General features: G+C 48.7%; 1 protein-coding gene across 1 annotated transcript; it reads left to right on the top strand.

The window, feature by feature from the left end:
* Window positions 1-7,660: 7,660 nt before the first annotated feature.
* LOC308551753 (keratin, type II cuticular Hb5-like) lies at window positions 7,661-18,550 on the top strand (the record flags this gene model as incomplete). The annotated part of the gene is made up of 9 exons (XM_081126372.1): window positions 7,661-8,102; window positions 10,185-10,393; window positions 11,839-11,899; window positions 13,157-13,252; window positions 13,933-14,097; window positions 14,351-14,476; window positions 16,183-16,403; window positions 17,656-17,687; window positions 18,399-18,550. The coding sequence occupies exons 1-9, from the start codon at window positions 7,680-7,682 to the stop codon at window positions 18,548-18,550; spliced, it is 1,485 nt and encodes a 494-aa protein (XP_080982498.1). The 5' UTR covers window positions 7,661-7,679.
* Window positions 18,551-19,052: the final 502 nt, after the last annotated feature.

Here is a 19,052-nt window from a genome sequence, read left to right as displayed (position 1 = left end):
GCCACACTGGCCGGGCATAACTGTGTTTTCCTGATGGCCTCCTGCTGGTTTGCCCGCCTGACTTCTGACCTACTGATACTTTGACTTTGGTCATTTCTTCTTGCCTGATTATCCATTGGACTTTTAATTTTGTGTTCCTTCCTAATGGACTTATGCTAAACAATTCAGTGATGAACCTTTGTCAGTGTACATCTCCACTAACTTCTTTAAATCAATTCCTGGAGGTGGAATTCCTGGAGGGGGTCCCAGGGGACAGTCCTGGCCTGGGTGTGCCTGTCTGCGAAGTGGTATTTCTGGGGGGAGAACACATGGTGAGTAGCAGGATTTGGGAGCTGGGGGTGTGGATGCAAATCCACTTCTGACTCTTATTAGCTGTGTGACGAGGTAGCTCATGGCTGCGCCTTGTCGATTCCTCTGTGAGGTGAGGGTTAGAGCACTGGCCCCGGGGCCGGGGCCACTGTGAGATGAAATGAGGGGTTACATGTGAAAGCGCACAGAAGGCTGAGAAGGCGCCCCCTCCCCCCGGGACAAGCACCTCCTGGGCCTTGGTTCTCCAACTTTCCATCTCCAGTTCTGCCTTCTGGCCTTGAACTCACAACACACTGAGGCCTATGTGCTGGATCTGATAAAATGTGGCACCTTCCGCCCTACTGGTGTGGCTCAGTGGTTGAACGTCAACCTATGAACCAAGAGGTCACCTGTTCAATTCATGGTCAGGGCTCATGCCGGAGTTTCGGGCTCGATCCCCATTAGGGGGGTGCAGGAGGCAGCCGATTGATGTTTCTCTCTCATCGATGTTTCTATCTCTCTATCCTTTTCCCTTCCTATCTCTCTAAAATCAATAAAGAACAACAACATATTTTTAAAAATGTGGCACCGTCACATACTCCCCAATTGTTTACTAAACCGCTACTATGTATTGCAGGGGTTGAGGAATTTAATACATCTCTGTCCTCAAGGAGCTGGCTGCTTAGTTGGGTAGATTTATAAACAGGCACAAGTTAAATAATAGATATAGTAACTTTTCAAGGCAGTTTATAACTGATTGTCAATTGACTGACAGTGCATCTTGTCTCAGAGTCTCAAGGCAGAGTTCCCTGTGAGCTGGTGCAGCCAAGGGAGGCTTTGTGGGGAAGGTCAGATTTGAGCTAGGCTTTGAAGGATGGAAAGGGCTTGGGAAAGGCAGAAGGGTGGAGGCAGTGCCAGGTGGAGAATAGCAGGAAAGCACAGGAATAGCCAAAGGGCAGTGGATGAGCTCTGGCGGAGGTTAGAGGGCGTCATGCCTGAAGGATGAGCTTCAGGCAGATTCCAGTGAAAACTGGGAACAAGACAAGGATAGAGAGATCCAAATAGGCCATTTAATATAAGGTAAATTTGGTATTTGATGAAGGTGGCAGTAAGAGAAGGGCCATTTATTCAGCTGGTGAGATTAGTGAAAATAGACTTACCATACGGGAAGTACAGAGCCGGACTCCAGTTTGTACCACATACCACGGGAGGCCTCAGCTGGAGGAAAGGCCTGGGCATGGAAGATAAAACCATAAGGCAAACAAAGGGATATGTAAAAGAATATCCTCGTAACTCGGGTGGGAAGAGATTTCTTAAGTAAACCTTAAAAATCAAAACCACAAGGTAAAAAATTGATTGACATGACCACATAGAAATGAAGAATTCTAGTTCAATGGAAGGCTATAGAGAAAACATTAAGACAGTTGATAACCTGAAAAAAGCTTAATATCTACAATATATAAATAACTCCTACAGAAAAACAAGTAAAAGGCAGGAAACCAAGTGGAAAGCAAGCCAGAGCCTGCAGAGTTCCCCAAAGGGAGACACTAAACGGCTAACACATATATGGAAAGAGAATGACTCTCGCTACCCTAAGAAAATGCACTCTTTCTACATCAGAATGGTGGAGAGTTGGGAGGATGGGAACCCTCATGCATGGGGTGGGGTGGAAATGTGGGCTGGTGCAGGTGTTCTGCAGAGCAGCAGAGTATTATGCAGTGAATTTAGGCATGTGTAAGCCCTATGACCCAGCAACCCTGCTCTTGAGAGTTCTGCAAGGACACGACAATTCATCATGGCATTATGTGTAGTGGAGACAACCTAGATGACCAGAGATTGGACAGAGGTAAGAGATGATAAATGCATGTTATGGAAGCTAGAAACAACAAAGTCGATGTACATACAGACCAGACAATGTCGAGCTGGGTTAACAAATGTCAAAACCATACCATTTATCTAATTCAAACATACATATCCCGAAAGCACTGCTACTTACAGCACAGTAAAGAGCACATATTTGGGACAATGTCACATGTGTTACAGTGGGTGCCTTTGGCGAGAAGAGTGAGAGGAAGGATGGGAAATGAAGGGAAGAGATGAATGAAACAGAGAGCTGGAGACTGATGGGCTCAGCTTTCTGCTTAGGAGGCCCAAAAGGGAAACTGAACATAAAATAAAGAAAGTGGGAAGAGCTAGGAGATGACCTACAGGGCTTTGGTGGTGCCAGCCTGAGGACTGGCTGAGGAGCCTTCAGACATCCTCTGAGCCTTTGGTGCCTGGGTAGATGTGTTTTAGAAGCAGATTTTTAAGAAGCTGAAACTGTCAAGTCATAGGATGGACCAGAAGAGGGGGGCCTGGTACACAGATCTGTCAGGAGGTTAAAATGAGTGTGGGGGTGGCGGCTGAAGCTTCCTGAGAGAGGATATACCATGGGGTGCTGAGAACTTGGAGGGAAGCCACTGGGAGAATAAAAAAGTCCAGGCTGACAAGAGCTAGGAAAGCCACACTTTGTGTCTACCAACTTGGGAAGGCTTCCTGGAGGAAGAGGGCTTTCGTCCATGGCAGCATTAGGTGCCTTCTGCAGCCAGGCTAGGGTTCCCTCTAGTGGGAGCAGTGTGGCAGTCCAGGAGAGTCTTTTCTAAGGCACCTCTGTAGGAGAGCAGTGACTCAGCCCCTTGGGCTTCTCTGTGCTATAGGGCTTAGGGTTTTGGTCTATGAAATGGGTTGCAGGTCATGTGGGTGTGATGCAACTGGATAAACTCCTGGAAGAAGACAGGAAAGGGGTAATTATAAGTGTTTGGGGCCAAGTTTTCTTCCTGTTTGTCTCCTGAAATTCCTCCTTCTCTGGCAAGCCTTCTGAGCTGCTTGAGTTGGGGAACTCTGGAGGACACTGTCCCACAGCATCCCTTCCAGGCAGCTAGCTGCCTCCCTGTCTCATGGACCAGGTTGACAGCCCTAGAAGTACACCTTAACTAGAGGCCCAAAGCTGAGTCCCCTGTAACTTCAGCCCACTGATTGTTCTCCACCTCTTTGAGCACCCCACAACATCAGTCCTGTCCCCCCAGCAGCCTCATTTAACACCTGTGGGTACAGCTGCCTCACACATCTCCTCCCACCCAAGATAGTCACCAAACCTCCTCTTCTTCAGGACTCCTTACAGGGCTGGGTCTCAGGGCCCCTGGTGCACTTGATGCCTGCTGGGTGCTCTCTTGGACAGCAGTGTCCCTCCGGAAGCAGTTACGAGGCTCAGACCGGTCATTCTTCCTCCTGTGTGGTCTGAGCAGCAGAGGGCAAGGGTGGCCACAGCTCTGGACCCTGTGCTGCCTAAGAGAACAGAAGCTCCTTGAGATAGAAAAATGAGCTGTCACTGCTGAGCACGGCTCAGACTATAGATTCATGAGTGAAACAAATGATGGTTTTTAAAGCTGCTAAGTTTCGGGTTGGTTTATTACATAGCCAAGTTAATAAACTGTATTCCATAATTTACAACCACTCTTGATCATTCCAGAATTTAAGAAGTTCTAACCTCATTGTAAAATTTCAGTTTTAAGCTCCGCTCAAACCTCTTCTCTTTCCCCACCCTTAAGCCACCTCTCTGTGGCTGGCTAGCCTGTTTCTGGTTCTGATGGCTCAGGTCAGTGGGGTGGGGTCTTTCATCACACACTCCCACCTCCTTCTTTGAGATTTTCCAAACCTTGTTGCATCAGGGGAGGCACTGTGAAACAGGGCTCTGCTTACGTGGCACCTGGTGGGGGTGGCAGGTCCATGCTCCCTCCAAAGTTGGGTGTGGCCCCACAAGCTCGACATTCAAGGCTTGATTCCCATGAAGTCCCCCAACACTGGTGTTGCCTTGCAACATTTGGCCATATCTTGACCCCCGTGCTGCTGGGCACTTGCCAGACTGTGAACCTGCCAGCTCAACTTTCTCGCAGACCAGATTTGGGGCCTGTGACCATGAGAGGCAGTAGCCAGGTCCAATGTGTAGCTCTCTTAGAATTTGGGGGGACTAGCCATCAACCTGAGAATCATCATCTTGACTCCTTTCATCTCCCCCCACATCCAAAAAATTGACAAGCCCTTCTAATACCTCATGGTTGTTTCCATTTCTTCTCCATTTCTCTAACACTCTCTTAGCTCAGGCCCATGTTATTTCACATTTCATGTGATAGTTTGCTAACTGGATTTTCTGCCTTTTATTATGTTCCCACAGTCTGTTCTTCATCTCACTACTTAGTTGATCTGATCATACATCCAGTCTCTTTCCTCCCACTCATCCATCTATTCATTCATCACCATCCATCCCAATCCACCTGACTTTGTGTGTCACTATTAGAGGAAAACTCTCCACTGCTGATGGGACCAAGTCTATACTCCTGGAAGGGACACACTAGTCCTCGTGCCTTGGCCCTGCATATGTTTCCAGCTTCATTTCTGATCGCTTTTCAGAAAACACCCTGTGCTCCACCCATGCTCAGTGAGCTGCTCTGACCCTGAATGGGGCATCCTTGCTCAGGCCTCTGTGCTTTTACTCACTCTACCCCCTGGGTTTGGGAACTTGAGACTGGACTCGGGGCCCGTTGCCTTTTAACTCTAGTCAGGTATTTTTGCATATGTCTATTATCACACTGTAGACCAGTGATTTTCAACCTTCTTCATATCATGGCACACATAAATTACTAAAATTCTGTGGCACACCAAAAAATATATAAGTTTTGGCTGATCTGACAAAAAATAGGCATAATTTTGATTGATTTACAAAAGAAATAATGACAGTAATTACCTACCCTTTTGCTTCAAAGTGACTTTAAAAAAAATCAGGTGCCTATACTTGTATATAAGGATTTCTGGTACCAAGATTTAACCAATGAGACACAACCTTATTATGTGGCATGACCAATAAAATGCAACTCTGTTGTATGACGTACATATTTATGGCTCAAGACAGGGCATTCACACTGGAGGGCTATTGTTGTGTTGACTGTTGTTAATTTGACAATCTAAGGGAAAAGAGGTCAGTGCCCCTGACTAAATATTCAGGTACTGCATGTTTTAAAAATTCTTACGGAGCACCCATTGAATATTGCTGCTGTAAGTGTTCGATTTTTCCACTGTGACTAGTAGGCTGTGAGCCACTTGAGGACAGGTTCTTGCCCATCTTGGTGTCTCCAGTATCTAGTGCAAGGCATCTCACTCAGACGCCTGATACGTAATTGTTGATTGAATGGATAGTGGATGAGGCCAGGCTAAGAACTCATGGACGAGGTGGGAGAGTGAGTATTCAGTGGCCACCACGCTGCCCTAAGCCTCAGAGCACCAGCTTGTGTGGCCATAATGGCCTTGCCAGACACATTCAAGTGCTCAGGAAAGGCTTGTGGCCAAAGAGGAATGCTGGGCAGGCGGCCCTGCTGGGTATGAACAGGGCTCACTGGCAGCTCACTGTCTGTTGACAGGGCTTTCCGCACTCCAGCCCTGGTGGTTTTCTAGCTGAGGAATCTGGCCAGGAACTGCCAACTTCCCTTCAGAAGCAGAGCACAGAAGGAGATTCACACTGAGATCTTCCCTTCTGGATTTTTATTTTGGGGAGACACCCTCATAATGTTGGTGATGTCAGTAAGAAATCCAATAATCTACTTGGAAAAGCAGGAGACAGTCGTAAGATGAGAGCTGGAGGTCAGGGCCATGATAGTGAGGTCGCATCTCTTCAATGCTCTGAAGGCGTTGGGCTCAGATAACATCTCATTTCAGAGGGACTGAAAGAACCTTATAGAAATGATGGGAATGATGGTCAGAAATGTGGGTACAAGCAGGCCCTGAGGTTGGAGAGATGGTGATCTCCTGATTGTCACACCTGGGAAGAGGGCACTTGGAAACGATAAACGGCTCACGCTCCTGGGGCACCACTTGCTCCCTCTGGATCCATCCTTACACTCCCCCCATGGAGTATGTGTGATGTATATTTGTGTATGTATGGGAGGGGGCGGGGAGAGACCAGAAAGACTCTCCATTCTCTCTTGTTTCATTTGGCTCTTTTCTTACGCTCCATTCCCAAGCCTATTTCCTGTAGAGGGGGCATTCTGGAAGATTCTTTCTTGTTTTTGTCTTGGTGCACAGAGATTCTCTGCAATGAGAGCTTCTCTCAGGCCTGGGGAGCCAATGCATCTATGAAATAGCAGGTGCTTTCCCCATTGGGTTGTATCTCCATCCTGCTCTTCCTGGGTGTGACAAGGAGGCCTCTGGGTGTGACAAGAGCAGCCCTGGTGGAGGGCCTTGGCTTTGCAAGGGATCCCAAGAACTGGGAAATTTCTCTGGTTGTCAAACTGGCACCCCTGCCTGGGGTCTCTCTGCTAAATCTCACCATCTTCTAAGACCTGCCTTAGGTCTTCCTCCTTCTTTGTGACCCTCTACGCCATGTGTGGCCTCCTCAGAAACCAAGAGCATTCCTCCTGCCTGCTGAGTCATCTTTCCTTCTCTTGCCATGGATCTTTCCTGCCCCTGTCTGGTCTCCCCATGAGACCCAGCTTCCTCAAGGGCAAACTCTGCTCACCCAGCTTGATTACCCTGAACATCTAAATTAGCTTCTCGTTCTGGTGGGACCTCAGCACTTCCTGGTGCATGAAGGCACCTCCTCCAGGCTCCTGGCACGTGGTGGAGGGTCAGCCAGTATTTGTGGACTAGATGAAGAACCTCTCCAGCTAGTGGCTACTCCCTCCTGTGTCTAGTCTATTCAATTCAAGCAGTGCTTCCTGAGGACCTACTCTGTGTTGGTTGCCATGAGGGATATAAAAGTAGGTAAGACCTGACTTCTGAATCCAGCGGGCAGAACCAACTGCAATGGCTCTACTATAAGATGAAATGTAGTTCAGAACAACAGGGGAAGGCTTTTAGAGGCTCACTCCATACGTTTTCACCCTGGGAGGATGAACCAGGCATCCTTGCAGCCTTAGAAGGGACATGGGATCTGCCCAGAAGTACTGCCGGTGGGACCTTGGTGGGACATGGGACCCTTCAAGTCTCAGGAATGTGCTGGCCCAGGCCTCCACTTGCCTGTATGAGATAATGAGCTGAGGTCTCCTCACAGGGCTGGAGGGGAATTAGGGCTGAATAGATATGTCCAGGCCTGTGGGTTGAACAGGCCAGGGACAGGTTTATTGGGAGTCAGGGTCTCCTTGATGTGCTATTAAAGGTGGCAAGTTTCAGCTCTCCCTCTCCTTTTTCCCCTGGGGGTGATTCCCACGTTCATAAATGGAATTATTAACTTTCTCCTGCCTTTCATGTTGTCAGAGGCCTGTTGTCTGCCCTATAAAAGGCAGGAGCACTAACAGGTCTTCCGTGTGAGGCCTGGTCTCCTTCCCTTCCCTCCACTTCCCCTGGCACTGCCTGCGGAGTGAGGCATGGCGAGCCGGTCTTACCGCATCAGCTCCGGCTACCAGGCCAGGAATTTTAGCTCCTGCTCTGCCGTCATGCCCAAGCCCGGGGCTCACAGTTGTGCCAGTGCCATGGCTTACCGTGGAGGCAGCCCCGGGGGGCCAGGCTACAGGCGCCTCGGCGGCTTCGGCAGCCGGAGCCTGTGTGCAGTGGGATCCCCTCGGATCGCAGTGAGTTGCGCGCGCCCCTTACGCAGTGGGGGAAACTTCGGCTACAGAGCAGGGGGCCTTTGTGGGCCCAGCCCGCCCTGCATCACCACTGTGACAGTCAACGAGAGCCTGCTCGCGCCCCTCAACCTGGAGCTAGACCCCAACGCGCAGTGCTTGAAGCAGGAGGAGAAAGAGCAGATCAAGCGTCTCAACAACAAGTTTGCTGCCTTCATCGACAAGGTGGGTCTGTGGGTGGCCCCTGGGGCTGCCCACGGCTACTCGCCTCCTTCCAGCATCCTACCTTCAGGATGAGCTCCAGGCGTGCAAAGTGCACCGCTGTGGTGAGTTTAAGCCTGCAGAGCAGGCAGGCCAGAGAGCTGCCCTCCCACCTCGGCCTGCATGTGGAGGCCCAAGGCAGGCCTTTGCCCATAAGCATGGGCCATGAGAGCTGCTTTATACCAGCTTGTCCTCCTGGAAGTTTAGGGCTTGAGGGGAGATCCTAGTTTAGGGCTGGCAGCTGCATGGTGCCTGGTGAATGAAGCCAAGCTGAGAGGCATGCCGCCTACAGGCGCAGCTGCTGCCACTCACCCCCGGACACAGGCCCAGCATTACCAGAGCACCTGGTTCATCAAGGTCAGGGGAATCCAGGTTCTTGCCTGAAGTCACTCAATTATTAAATGTTGGCAACTAATCAGATTTTTGTAAAACAGTGTTCAGCCGAATAAAACATGCCTGTGGGCCAGATAGGGCCTGCGGGCTGCCAGTGTAATTTCCTGATGTGTTCCCACTACCTCAGTTTACAGTGAGGGTCAAGGAGAATGAGACGCAGTGTGGCTCGGTTGGGGGCTGAGTTAGGCAGTGAGAGATCTCCTAACTTCTGGTCCAGGGTTCTCCCTCCTGGGCTCCTTCACCCCAGAGTCAGAGTGAGGGAGAATCATGGTGGGTGCAGGCTTTTTTTTTTTTTTTATGCTCTCCTGAGGCACGAGGATATTTTTCCATTGATTTTTAGAGAGAGTGGAAGGGAGGGGGGAGGGGGAGAGAAAGAGAGGAGAGAGAGAAAGATTAATGTGAGACAGACACATCAATTGGTTGCCTCCCACATGTGCCCTGATGGGGGACGGGGATTGAACCTGCAACCCAGGTATGTGCCCTTGACTGAGAATCAAACCCAAAACCCTCCGGTATGTAGGTTGATGCTCTAACAACTTAGCCATGCCAGCAGGGGCAGCGGGTGCATTTTTAAATCACTGCCATAAAATTGCCCATAAACTTAGCAGCTTAAAACAACACAAATTTGGCCCGGCCAGGCGTGGCTCAGTGGTTGAGCATCAACCTAGGATCCAGGAGATCACGGTTCCATTCCCAATCAGGGCACATGCTCTGGTTGTGGGCTCTGTCCCCAGTAGGGGGCGCGCAAGAGGCAGCCGATCAATGACTCATCACTGATTTTTTTTTTCTCTCTCTCTCCTTCTCCCTTTCTCTCTCTGAAATCAATAAAGACATATTTAAAACACCCCCCCCCCCAAATTTGTCTCAGGAGGCTGAAACCAGCTGTCAGGAGGGCTGCATTTTTTTCTGGAGGCCCCAGGGGGTGCCCGCTTCCAGGGATATTCAAGTTTCTGGCAGAACTGGGTTCCATGAGATTATAGGACTGAAGTCCCGGTTCCCTTGCTGGCTGATTGATGGGGGTGGGGCGGGGAGGTGGGGCAGTGTACTCAGTTTCTGGAGGCTGCCCATATTCCTTGACTCATAGCCCCTTCTCATCTTCAAAGCTGGTGATAGTGGTTGAGTGTTTCTCGCTTCTCATGTTTGAAATCTCTCCTCTGTCTCCTTCTTCTGGACAGCCCTCTCACTCTTCTGCCTTCCTCTCCCACTTCGAACGGCCACTGCTGTGGGGCTCACCTGGGTAATTTAGGATAATCTCCTGATCTTCAGTCCATCACCTTAATTCCATCTGCAGGGCCCCTCTAGCCATGTAACGCAACATATTCACAGGCTCCAGGGATTAGGGCGTGGCCATCTTTCAGGGGCCACTTTTGACCTACCATACATGGTCTTTGGTATTTTTTCAGGATTAGATGTTATTTGGTTCTGTGCAGAATAAACAAATCACAAATAAATTGTGTGGGAGATGCGGATGATGTGAGGGGAAGTTACTTGGGGAACAACTGTGAACCATACTTTCAGACAGTAAATGATTTGGTCTTTGGGTAAATGAAATGGCTGCAGGTCAGGGGCCATCCTGAAGGGCAGAGAGAGTTCTGGGGAACCATGCATCCCCTAGACTCCCCCTTGAGTCTCTTTTCTCATCCCTGGGTGCAGGTGCGCTTCCTGGAGCAGCAGAACAAGCTGCTGGAGACCAAGTGGCAGTTCTACCAGGACCGCAAGTGCTGCGAGAGCAACCTGGAGCCACTGTTCAGTGGCTACAAGGAGACGCGGAGGCGGGAGGCCGAGTGTGTGGAGGCCGACAGCGGGAGGCTGGCCTCAGAGCTCAACCACGTGCAGGAGGTGCTGGAGGGCTTCAAGAAGAGGTGAGCATGACAGGGCTGGGGGTGGTTATAGAAGTGGGGTAGGTCTTGGCTGAGTCTCTCCTGGAGGCAGACATGGTTGAAGGTCAGGGTCATTCTAGGCTACTAATCAGGTGGTTCACTTTATCTGTCTGCTCTGTCTTGTCTGGGATCCCGGCTCTTGCAGCTCATCCTGGGGACTGGGCAATGATCTGGAGAGAAGGGGTGCTCCCAGCTGGGGAAGAGTGGGGCATATGTCCAGGGCACAGACTAATCCAGAGATGGAGACAAAACAAATGAAACAGGAGGACCGAGATCAATAGGGCTGGAAAGCAGAACGTGGGAGCAGTCAGCACCAGGACAGGTAGAAAGGAAAGATCCTGGGAGAGAATTCTTGAAAACGATAGGGCCGACGTCATTACAGATATCCGATGAAATGAATACTTCTTTTACTTATGCTGCAGATAAATCATCAAACTTTTGTTCTGCAAACCTCTACAATTCAAAGGTCCATGCAAATCTTTTATTGTAACCTGACTTCTTTAGCTTGGCCGCTATCTAGTTTTACTCACTGGATCACTTAACTTGCCTCACTTCATCTGGTAAACACAGGAAGACTAAAGGGTGATTTTCTCATAATCAGGTCTGGTAGTTCTAGTTGGAAGTAATTGGAATTCTGGTCTTGGAAGGTCAGGTTTTACCATCCAGATGGATCCAGCAATGGGCCTTCACTTCCCTTGGTGGGAGGGGGAGGGGGGATGTGAATGCAGACACAATTCTGTTTGCAGGTGTCAGTCTGTCTCCCACATTGGAGTGTGAGGGCCAGTAATCACAGAGCTCAGAATTTATAGCTTCCCAAATTACCCTGTAATTACAAAGTTGTGAAAACCGTGCTCTGGGAACTCTGGTCTCCCTTGTCGACTGGGGCAGGGCTGCTCCAGGGATGAGACCTCAGGGACAAGAGTAAAAGAACAACAGACTGCTGGAGGAGGGCTGTGGAAGTGCCCCCAGCAGCCTGGGCAGAGTGGGTTGCTTCCAGTATCTCAAGTCCTTGGATGCTGGGAGGAAGAACGACATGGGGATGGCTTCCTGGAACTTTATGTTTTGTACAATTTTGGGGTTGTAGGGCTCCTTGGAGCAAATATCTTTCATTCATCCCACAAACTTACTGAGTGCCTTACTGCATACCAGACCATTTCACTCAAGTTGTAGAGAGAGTAAGTGACTTGCCTGAGGTTTTGCAGGGAGGGACTTCATTTCCAAGCTTGGACCAGAAACTAGAGACTTAGACTCCATGTTCAGTGTCATTTGGTGAGTTCTTTGTGGCTGGGAAATAGAAGTTTAGGGAGACCAAACCTCTTCTCCCATGGAACACAAAAAGTCAAGGGCAGAACCAGGGAGTCTTGAAAGCCTAGGGTCACTAGCCAGCCTGCAGCTTGCAGCCTCAGCCCTGTGCCCTCTCCCCTCAGGTACGAAGAAGAGGTGGTCCTCAGGGCCACAGCTGAGAACGAGTTCGTGGTGCTGAAGAAGGTGAGTGACTTTGTACATGGCAAGCAGTGAGCTCTTGAGTGCTGAATGTTTCTGAGACTGGGGGTCTTGCCAAAGTCATGCCAGTCCTGTTGGGGTGGCAGGGCACTCAGGTCCCCTGACAAATGGAGGTTGGTCTGGCTTCAGAAGCCTCTTGGCTCCTGCGCAGGAACCCAGACTGTGCTGGCGAGGCTTCTTAAAAAGAAAAACTCATTATATTGCTGTTTGACTTTTTGTCAATTCCCTGATGAGCTGAAACGGTCACTTTGAAATCTATTTCACTCTCATGTGGACATTGCCTCCCAGTTGGTTCTCAGCTTTCTAGTGCTTTTGTGAGCTGTGGCAATTGCAGATGATGAAAAAGCCAGAAGGAAAAATGGCTAATGGTTTCCCTTTGGTTTCACATCAGTGAGTTGAAGTGTATACTTACACAGTTTCACAAATAACATGCTTACCAGCCATCTTATTTATGAGTAATCACAGAATGGAGAGAGGGCTGGTCAAAATCTGCCAATAGAGGTGTGACCTTGGTCTCAGGCAGGAAGGTCAGCTACCTGGGTGTTGGGAGTTGCCTGACCTGGGAGCCAAGGATGACCTACTGGGGAGGTGCACCTATGGTTCTGTGGCCACCTCATGGCCATGCTCCATGGACCAGTTCAGCTTAGTGACAGCAGCCTAGGGTTTTGTTTGTTTGTTTGGTTTTGTTTTCTTGTTGTTGTTTTTTTTTCAGAGAGAGGAAGGGAGAAGGAGAGAGAGAGAGATAGAAACATCAATGATGAGAGAGTCATTGATCGGCTGCCTCCTGCACACCCCCTGCTGGGGATCGACCCCGCAACCCGGCATGTGCCCTGACAAGGAATCAAACTGCGATCTCTTGGATCATAGGTTGATGCTCAACTGCTAAGCCACGCCAGCTGGGAAAGGGGTTTTGGGTTTTGATCCTAGGCTATCTACTTCATCAAATTCCCCAATTCTGGAGGAAATAAAAAAAATTCTGTAGGAGGTCAGACTTCTCTTCACTTTCTATCCCTTGTGGTCTCACTGATGTTTCTGTGACGGGGGAGGAGGGGAGGTAATGGCAGTGGCAGATAACAAAGGCCCTGTCCCTACTAGCGGGGCTCTGAAGGTGACTTATAATTGCAGGTTGGATGAGCAGGGCCAGGGGGTGGGCCAGGAGGTTGCGCCAGGGCCCACTGTAGAGTGTAGTGTCCAGGGACACTGAATGACCTGTGTCCCACCCTCTCCTGTCTTCTCCACCAGGACATAGACAGTGCCTACCTGCGCAAGGCAGACCTGGAGGCCAATGTGGAGGCGCTGAAGGAGGAGATGCACTTCCTGCAGGCCCTCTATGAGGAGGTGAGTCTCCCAGTCTCTGAAAGAGCAACTGAGAAAGGAGACAGAGGAGGGTTTTCCCGGGGTGTGGCCTGTCCTGGTTCCTTGGTTCTGGGGAAAGTTGTCCATTCTTTACTCATCTAGAATCTCAACCTCCTTGCCTTTTGTGACTGAAGGAGATTTTCTCTTGTCTAGGCCTCCTTTCAAAATGATAATGGATGATAGCCTTCCTTTAAAATGATTTGAAAGACTATTAATTCATTGCCTGTCTACACAACACAACATGAAGTAGAGATTTGATAAAAGAGGTCTGTAGATATAATAATAGTTATAGTGTGAAAACTCAATTAGAAAACCCAGGACTCTAAATCTGGCCATTATCTGGTTGGCTGGATTTATACCCATAGCTACAGCTGATCTGGAGAGTTTAGGATCTGGGTGTAGTAATCCAGTTTGTCCTTAACCATAGAAACCTGCCTCTGTTGATCCCAGCATTAATGGAATCCCCTTACTCGTTGCCTTGAGGCCATGGTCCAAACTCCAGCCTTTTCCTTTTAAAGCTATGTGTAAAAATTTCCTGACTTGCCAGTAGTTTTCTAATTTATTTCCTAAAAGTTTCAGAGCTGGGACTATTTTTGATTACTTGGAAGACAGGAATCAGAAGGGGGTTTGGAGCTGAGGGCCCTGGCTGTTGTCTCCTATAGGAAATCTATGTCCTTCAGTCACAAATCTCTGATACCTCGGTGGTGGTCAAGATGGACAACAGTCGGGAGCTCAACATGGACTCGGTTGTGGCCGAGATCAAGGCTCAGTATGACGATGTGGCCAGCCGCAGCCGAGCCGAGGCTGAGTCCTGGTACCAAACCAAGGTAACTGGAGGACTAGGCTGCCCTGCTGGGCAGGAAGGGTAGCCATGAACCTGGAGCTTCCCTGGGAAATGCACCCAGGCCCTCAGCAGGGCTGCAGCTGAGGTTCCAGGTTCAGAGCTGGGGAAGGAGGTGGGCTATTGCAGAACGGTAGGCTGGCTGATCTGGGCTGGGTGGGATCAGTGACCTCCCAGCACACCCTCCAGCCACCTGGTGATCACTGGTAGTTTCCCCATGTTTGTCTCCCAATCTGCAGTGTGAGGAGATGAAGGCCACAGTGACTCAGCAGGGCGAGAACCTCCGAAGAACCAAGGATGAGCTCAATGACCTGAACCGCATGATCCAGAGGCTGACAGCGGAGGTGGAGAATGCCAAGCAGCAGGTGAGGGGACACTGAAAACCACTTGGCTCACCTGCTGCTTCTGATCGCTTTCTGCTTTCCTTCTACCTTGAGGAACTCCTGCTATCTTTGGAGAGGCTTAAATTTTAACCACCTGCCTCTGAAAGACCAACAGTGCACAAAACATTTTAGGCAGAGGACTGGTGTATCTATTAAATGCATATCCTTATAGTCCCTGTTTTATACATTTATTTACATATATACACTATATACTTTAAAATATATTTGCATAAATGTTTTAGTGTTTTAAACTTACATAATGGCATTATGCCATAAATCTCATTTTAATTCTTCCTTTTGCCAGTTGACACTATGCCTTTGAAATGCATGCACACTCCTAGAAATGATCTGCTTCATTATATTTGGTGTATGAAATTCTACAATATTCATAAACCATAGTTTCCTCTTCATTTCCCTGTTGATGATATTTAGTTTGCCTCCAAGTCTTTGTTACTTCAGCCAGTTGTATCATGAACATTTTTTATACACATCTCCATTTGCACCTACTTGAGAAATGTTTGAAGGTATAAAGCAAGAAGTGGAATTGTTGAGTTGTAAGATGATCACTTATTTACTTTCCATAAGTACCCGCAGAGTGCGATGCGGATGTACACGCCCACTGCTGGCACAAGAGGGCTTCTGATCCAGCTCACGCTATTGTCAGACTTTTGAATTCTTGTGGATCTAGTGTAAACCAGAATCTAATTGGTATTTAAATTTTAATTATTTTTGGTAAATACCCAGAAGTGGAATTGCTGGATCATACGGTAGTTCTATTTTTAATTTCTTGAGGAACCTCCATACTATTTTTATAGCAGCTGTACCATTTTGCATTCCCACCAACAGTGTGCAAGGGGTTCCAATTTCTCCACATCCTCACTAACATCTGTCTTGTTTTTTTAATAATAGCCATTCTGACAGGTGTGAGGTGGTCCTCATTATAGTTTTGATTTGCATTTCCATGATGATCAGTGCTATTGTGCATTTTTTGATATATCTGAAGGCCAGTTATGTCTTTGGAGAAATGTCTATTCAAGTCCATGACCCATTTTTATTAGGGAGTTATCAGATTTTTTTTGGTTTTTGTCTTTGTTTTGTGTGTTGAATTGTAGGAGTTCCTTCTGCTTTCTTAGGTGGGGCTGAGAGAGAAGCTGTAGTTAGTGTGCTGGGCATTGTTAGAAGCTGTAGTTAGTGTGCTGGGCATTGTAGTTAGCATGCTGATCTCAAAGAATAAGACCCCGTGCAGTGGCCTTTGAAAACCTGGAGTTGGCACTAACTAATTGGGTAGCTTAGGGCAGGTCCAGCTCAGTTTCCTCATTTGCATAATGGGATAACCAGGTTCATTCTGAGAGCTGACGGAGTAGATTGAAGGTCAAATAAAGTAACAACTGTGAAAGTGCCCTGTAAACTAATGATAGTAAACAAATAGAAGATAATATCACCAATTATTACCAGCCGTGTTTCACTGCTAACATTTCCTCCCACTAATGGCTCACCATGGACTTGAGTTTTACAGTAAAGCGGTACAAAAATAAAGAAAGCCCCAAATGGCTGTCATTTCCCTGCCTAGTTCATTTAGAAGTTGACCATTGAAAATGGAGGCAAAATAGGATGATCAAAGTGTGGGAGACCCACCAGGACTCCCCAGCCTGCACCCGTCTCAAACGCCTTCCCTTGTCTCCTCCCAGCGCCGCAAGCTGGAGGCCGCTGTGGCGCAGGCGGAGCAGCAGGGCGAGGCGGCCGTCAGCGATGCCCGCTGCAAGCTGGCCGGCCTGGAGGAGGCCCTGCAGAAGGCCAAGCAGGACATGGCCTGCCTGCTCAAGGAGTACCAGGAGCTCATGAACTCCAAGCTGGGCCTGGACGTGGAGATCGCCACTTACCGCAAACTGCTGGAGGGCGAGGAGAGCCGGTGAGGATGGGGCTCGGGTCATTTCACATCCCTGCTCGGGCTGGAAGAGTGCCTCACTGGACTACAATCCTCCAGGCAGAGAACATTCAACTGGGAAATACTCTAGAGATCATGGGGTCCGCCCACCTCCCCATTTTTAAGATAGAAAAACTGAGGCCCTGAATGGGGAATGGTCTGGTTCAAGACTACAGCTAGTTAGTGGCTAAGCTAAAATGATACCAGCCTCCTGCTTAGCACTCCTGTGACCTTTTCCCCTCCTACACTGCCCCTTCCCCCAGCTCTACCTAAAACTCAAGATATTTCTGCAATCACATCTCAGTGGGTTGTAAAAACTGCAGCCATTCAGAAAACTTGTTAAAGGCCATTTGAGTGGTGGTGCATGGGCCTATAGCCTTGAGGTGACCACATCATTATTGCCTCCTAGCTGGACCCTATTGGGGGGAGCAGGCTACACTGAGAAGTAGAGTATACAAGGTTAAGATCACAGGCTGTGAGCCAGATCTCCTGGGTTCAAACCCCAGCTCTACCACTTACTAGCTATGAAGCCCAATGCCTCAGTGTCCTCCTCTGTAAAACAGGTAACCATAAAATGCACCACTTAAAGCTGTTGCACAGATTAAATTAGTTAATGGAACATAGTAAGCACCTGTAGTATCTGGTTATTATCAGAATAAGAATATCTCCATCCAGGGTAGCCAGGTGGGGCTGCTCCCATGCAGCGGCTCCTTATTAACATGACTAGTGTTAGAACCTGACATGAGTGGCACCCAAGGCAGTTGGCCATGCTGCTGGATTTGCACCATGCTTGACTGAAGCAGGTAAACTTTTCTGTCCATCTCCTCGGGACTTTGGGTGAAGCCACAAGAGCTATCTCCTCCTTTGCACCTTTAATCCAACCCACTCACCAGCATTCTGTGAAGCACTCAGCATTTGCACAGTGAAACTTTCATTATGATAATAATCATTAGTGTATTAATAACTCAGTCATATAATGAATAATGCACTATCCCCAATACATGAGATTTTAAAAGGTGGTTTAGTGTATTCTGCTTTGCATATTGTGGCCATTGATCTTTTACAGACCTCTCTTTTAGGGACCCCAGGAGGCGGTGCCAACACTGATGCCGTCTGCCGTGGGTGGACAGCATGCCCCCACCCCCTCATCTCCTCTCCCCTGATTCAGGATGGAGAATAGGCCTGCTGCAAGGCAGGGAGCTCGGTTCTAATGCTCACTCTCTCCTCTCCCCTACAGGCTGTGTGAAGGCATGGGCTCAGTCAATATCTGTAAGTTGGGGTGTGGGGGGGTGGGAATGGTTCTTTTGGGTGTCAATAGTATTAATGTTGGGTTGCATCTAAATAGTAACTGAAGCTCTGTCTGTGGGACACTGGGTAGGATGGTAGTAGCTGAGGTCTCTGGGATCTGGACAAATTGATAGTCCAAAATATTTGACCCCTACATGGATCCATCTAGAACATCTGAGAAGCCTAGGCTAATGAATGTGACAAGTTCTGCCCCACAATTGGTTCTGCAAAAATAGCCTAAGTCTTCAATTACACACAGAATTCTCCTCACGTGGTACAATGTTTTAATAAGAAGAAACACTAGATGTCTATTCTGATCATTTGGGGCCACTGCAGACAAATCTCAAATCTTTCTGTTTAATAATTCATTGTGTTCACAGAACCTAGGCTAGGTGTCTATCTGTTCCCCTCATCTTTCCAACAACCATATTTCTAGATGATTCCTCCACTGTGATCCATCAGTTTTTGCTCAAAGATGGAAAAAATGCATCTCAACATTAGTCTGGTTCAGACAGAGTTAGGTGCCCAGTTTACTCACCAAACTCCTTCAAGAAGCAAATAGCAGTGGGTTTAAAAAATTCATGTTGTTGGTCCTTTGGAGAGTGGAGAGTTAACGTTATTGGTTCCAAAAAATTCTGTGTCATATCATGTCTGGGATAAGAGAGAATTCTGACCCGGTGTCTCCATCCACAGGTGTGAGCCGTTCCCAGGGCGGTGTGGTCTGTGGGGACCTCAGTTCCACCATCCCTTGTGGCCCAGGGGGCATGGCCATCAGCAGCAGTGCCCTCTGCTCCCCCTCTGTAGCAGGGGCCTGCTCCAGCGCAAGATCTGTGCGGTTTGCATAGTAGGGGTGGGGGTTGGGGGTTGGGACTCTGGATGGATGAAGTCTCATAGGGGTAAGGGTAGGGACCAGGAGGAGGAAAGCTTTTCTCTTTCAGGCCCAAATATCAGTTTAGTAATTTCCCCTTACTGGGAACCCAGACTGACTCTCCAGTTTCCTTCTTATCAAAGTTGTGATTTACTCTGAGTGCAAACCCTGGATTTGGCATTATTGCCACTTTCATTGATTCCTTCCCCCTTGTGGTCCTGGAAAGGGATTTAAAGGCTTTTTTTTTATGTAAAATGCTAAGTCTCTTTTGCCCACCTAACTTCAGGATAGCCATTTCCCAAGTACTGACTGTGTGCCAGGCTCTCTGGGAAGGGAGCCAGGGGGAGGGATGGCAGTGTGCTGGCAGCCTCTGGGCTTTGCCCTTGATGAGGGGCTGTGCATGTCGCCTCAGGGTTGAGGGGGCCTGTGGGGAAAGTTCAGCTGCGGCTCTGGGAGGCCCCTCACTTGATCTGAGAGAT

The sequence above is a fragment of the Miniopterus schreibersii genome, assembly GCF_964146895.1.
Source record: "Miniopterus schreibersii genome assembly, chromosome: 2".
NCBI lineage: Eukaryota > Metazoa > Chordata > Mammalia > Chiroptera > Miniopteridae > Miniopterus > Miniopterus schreibersii.
The sequence above is the reverse complement of the archived record's forward strand: the minus strand, read 5'-3'. Positions and strand labels throughout refer to the sequence as shown.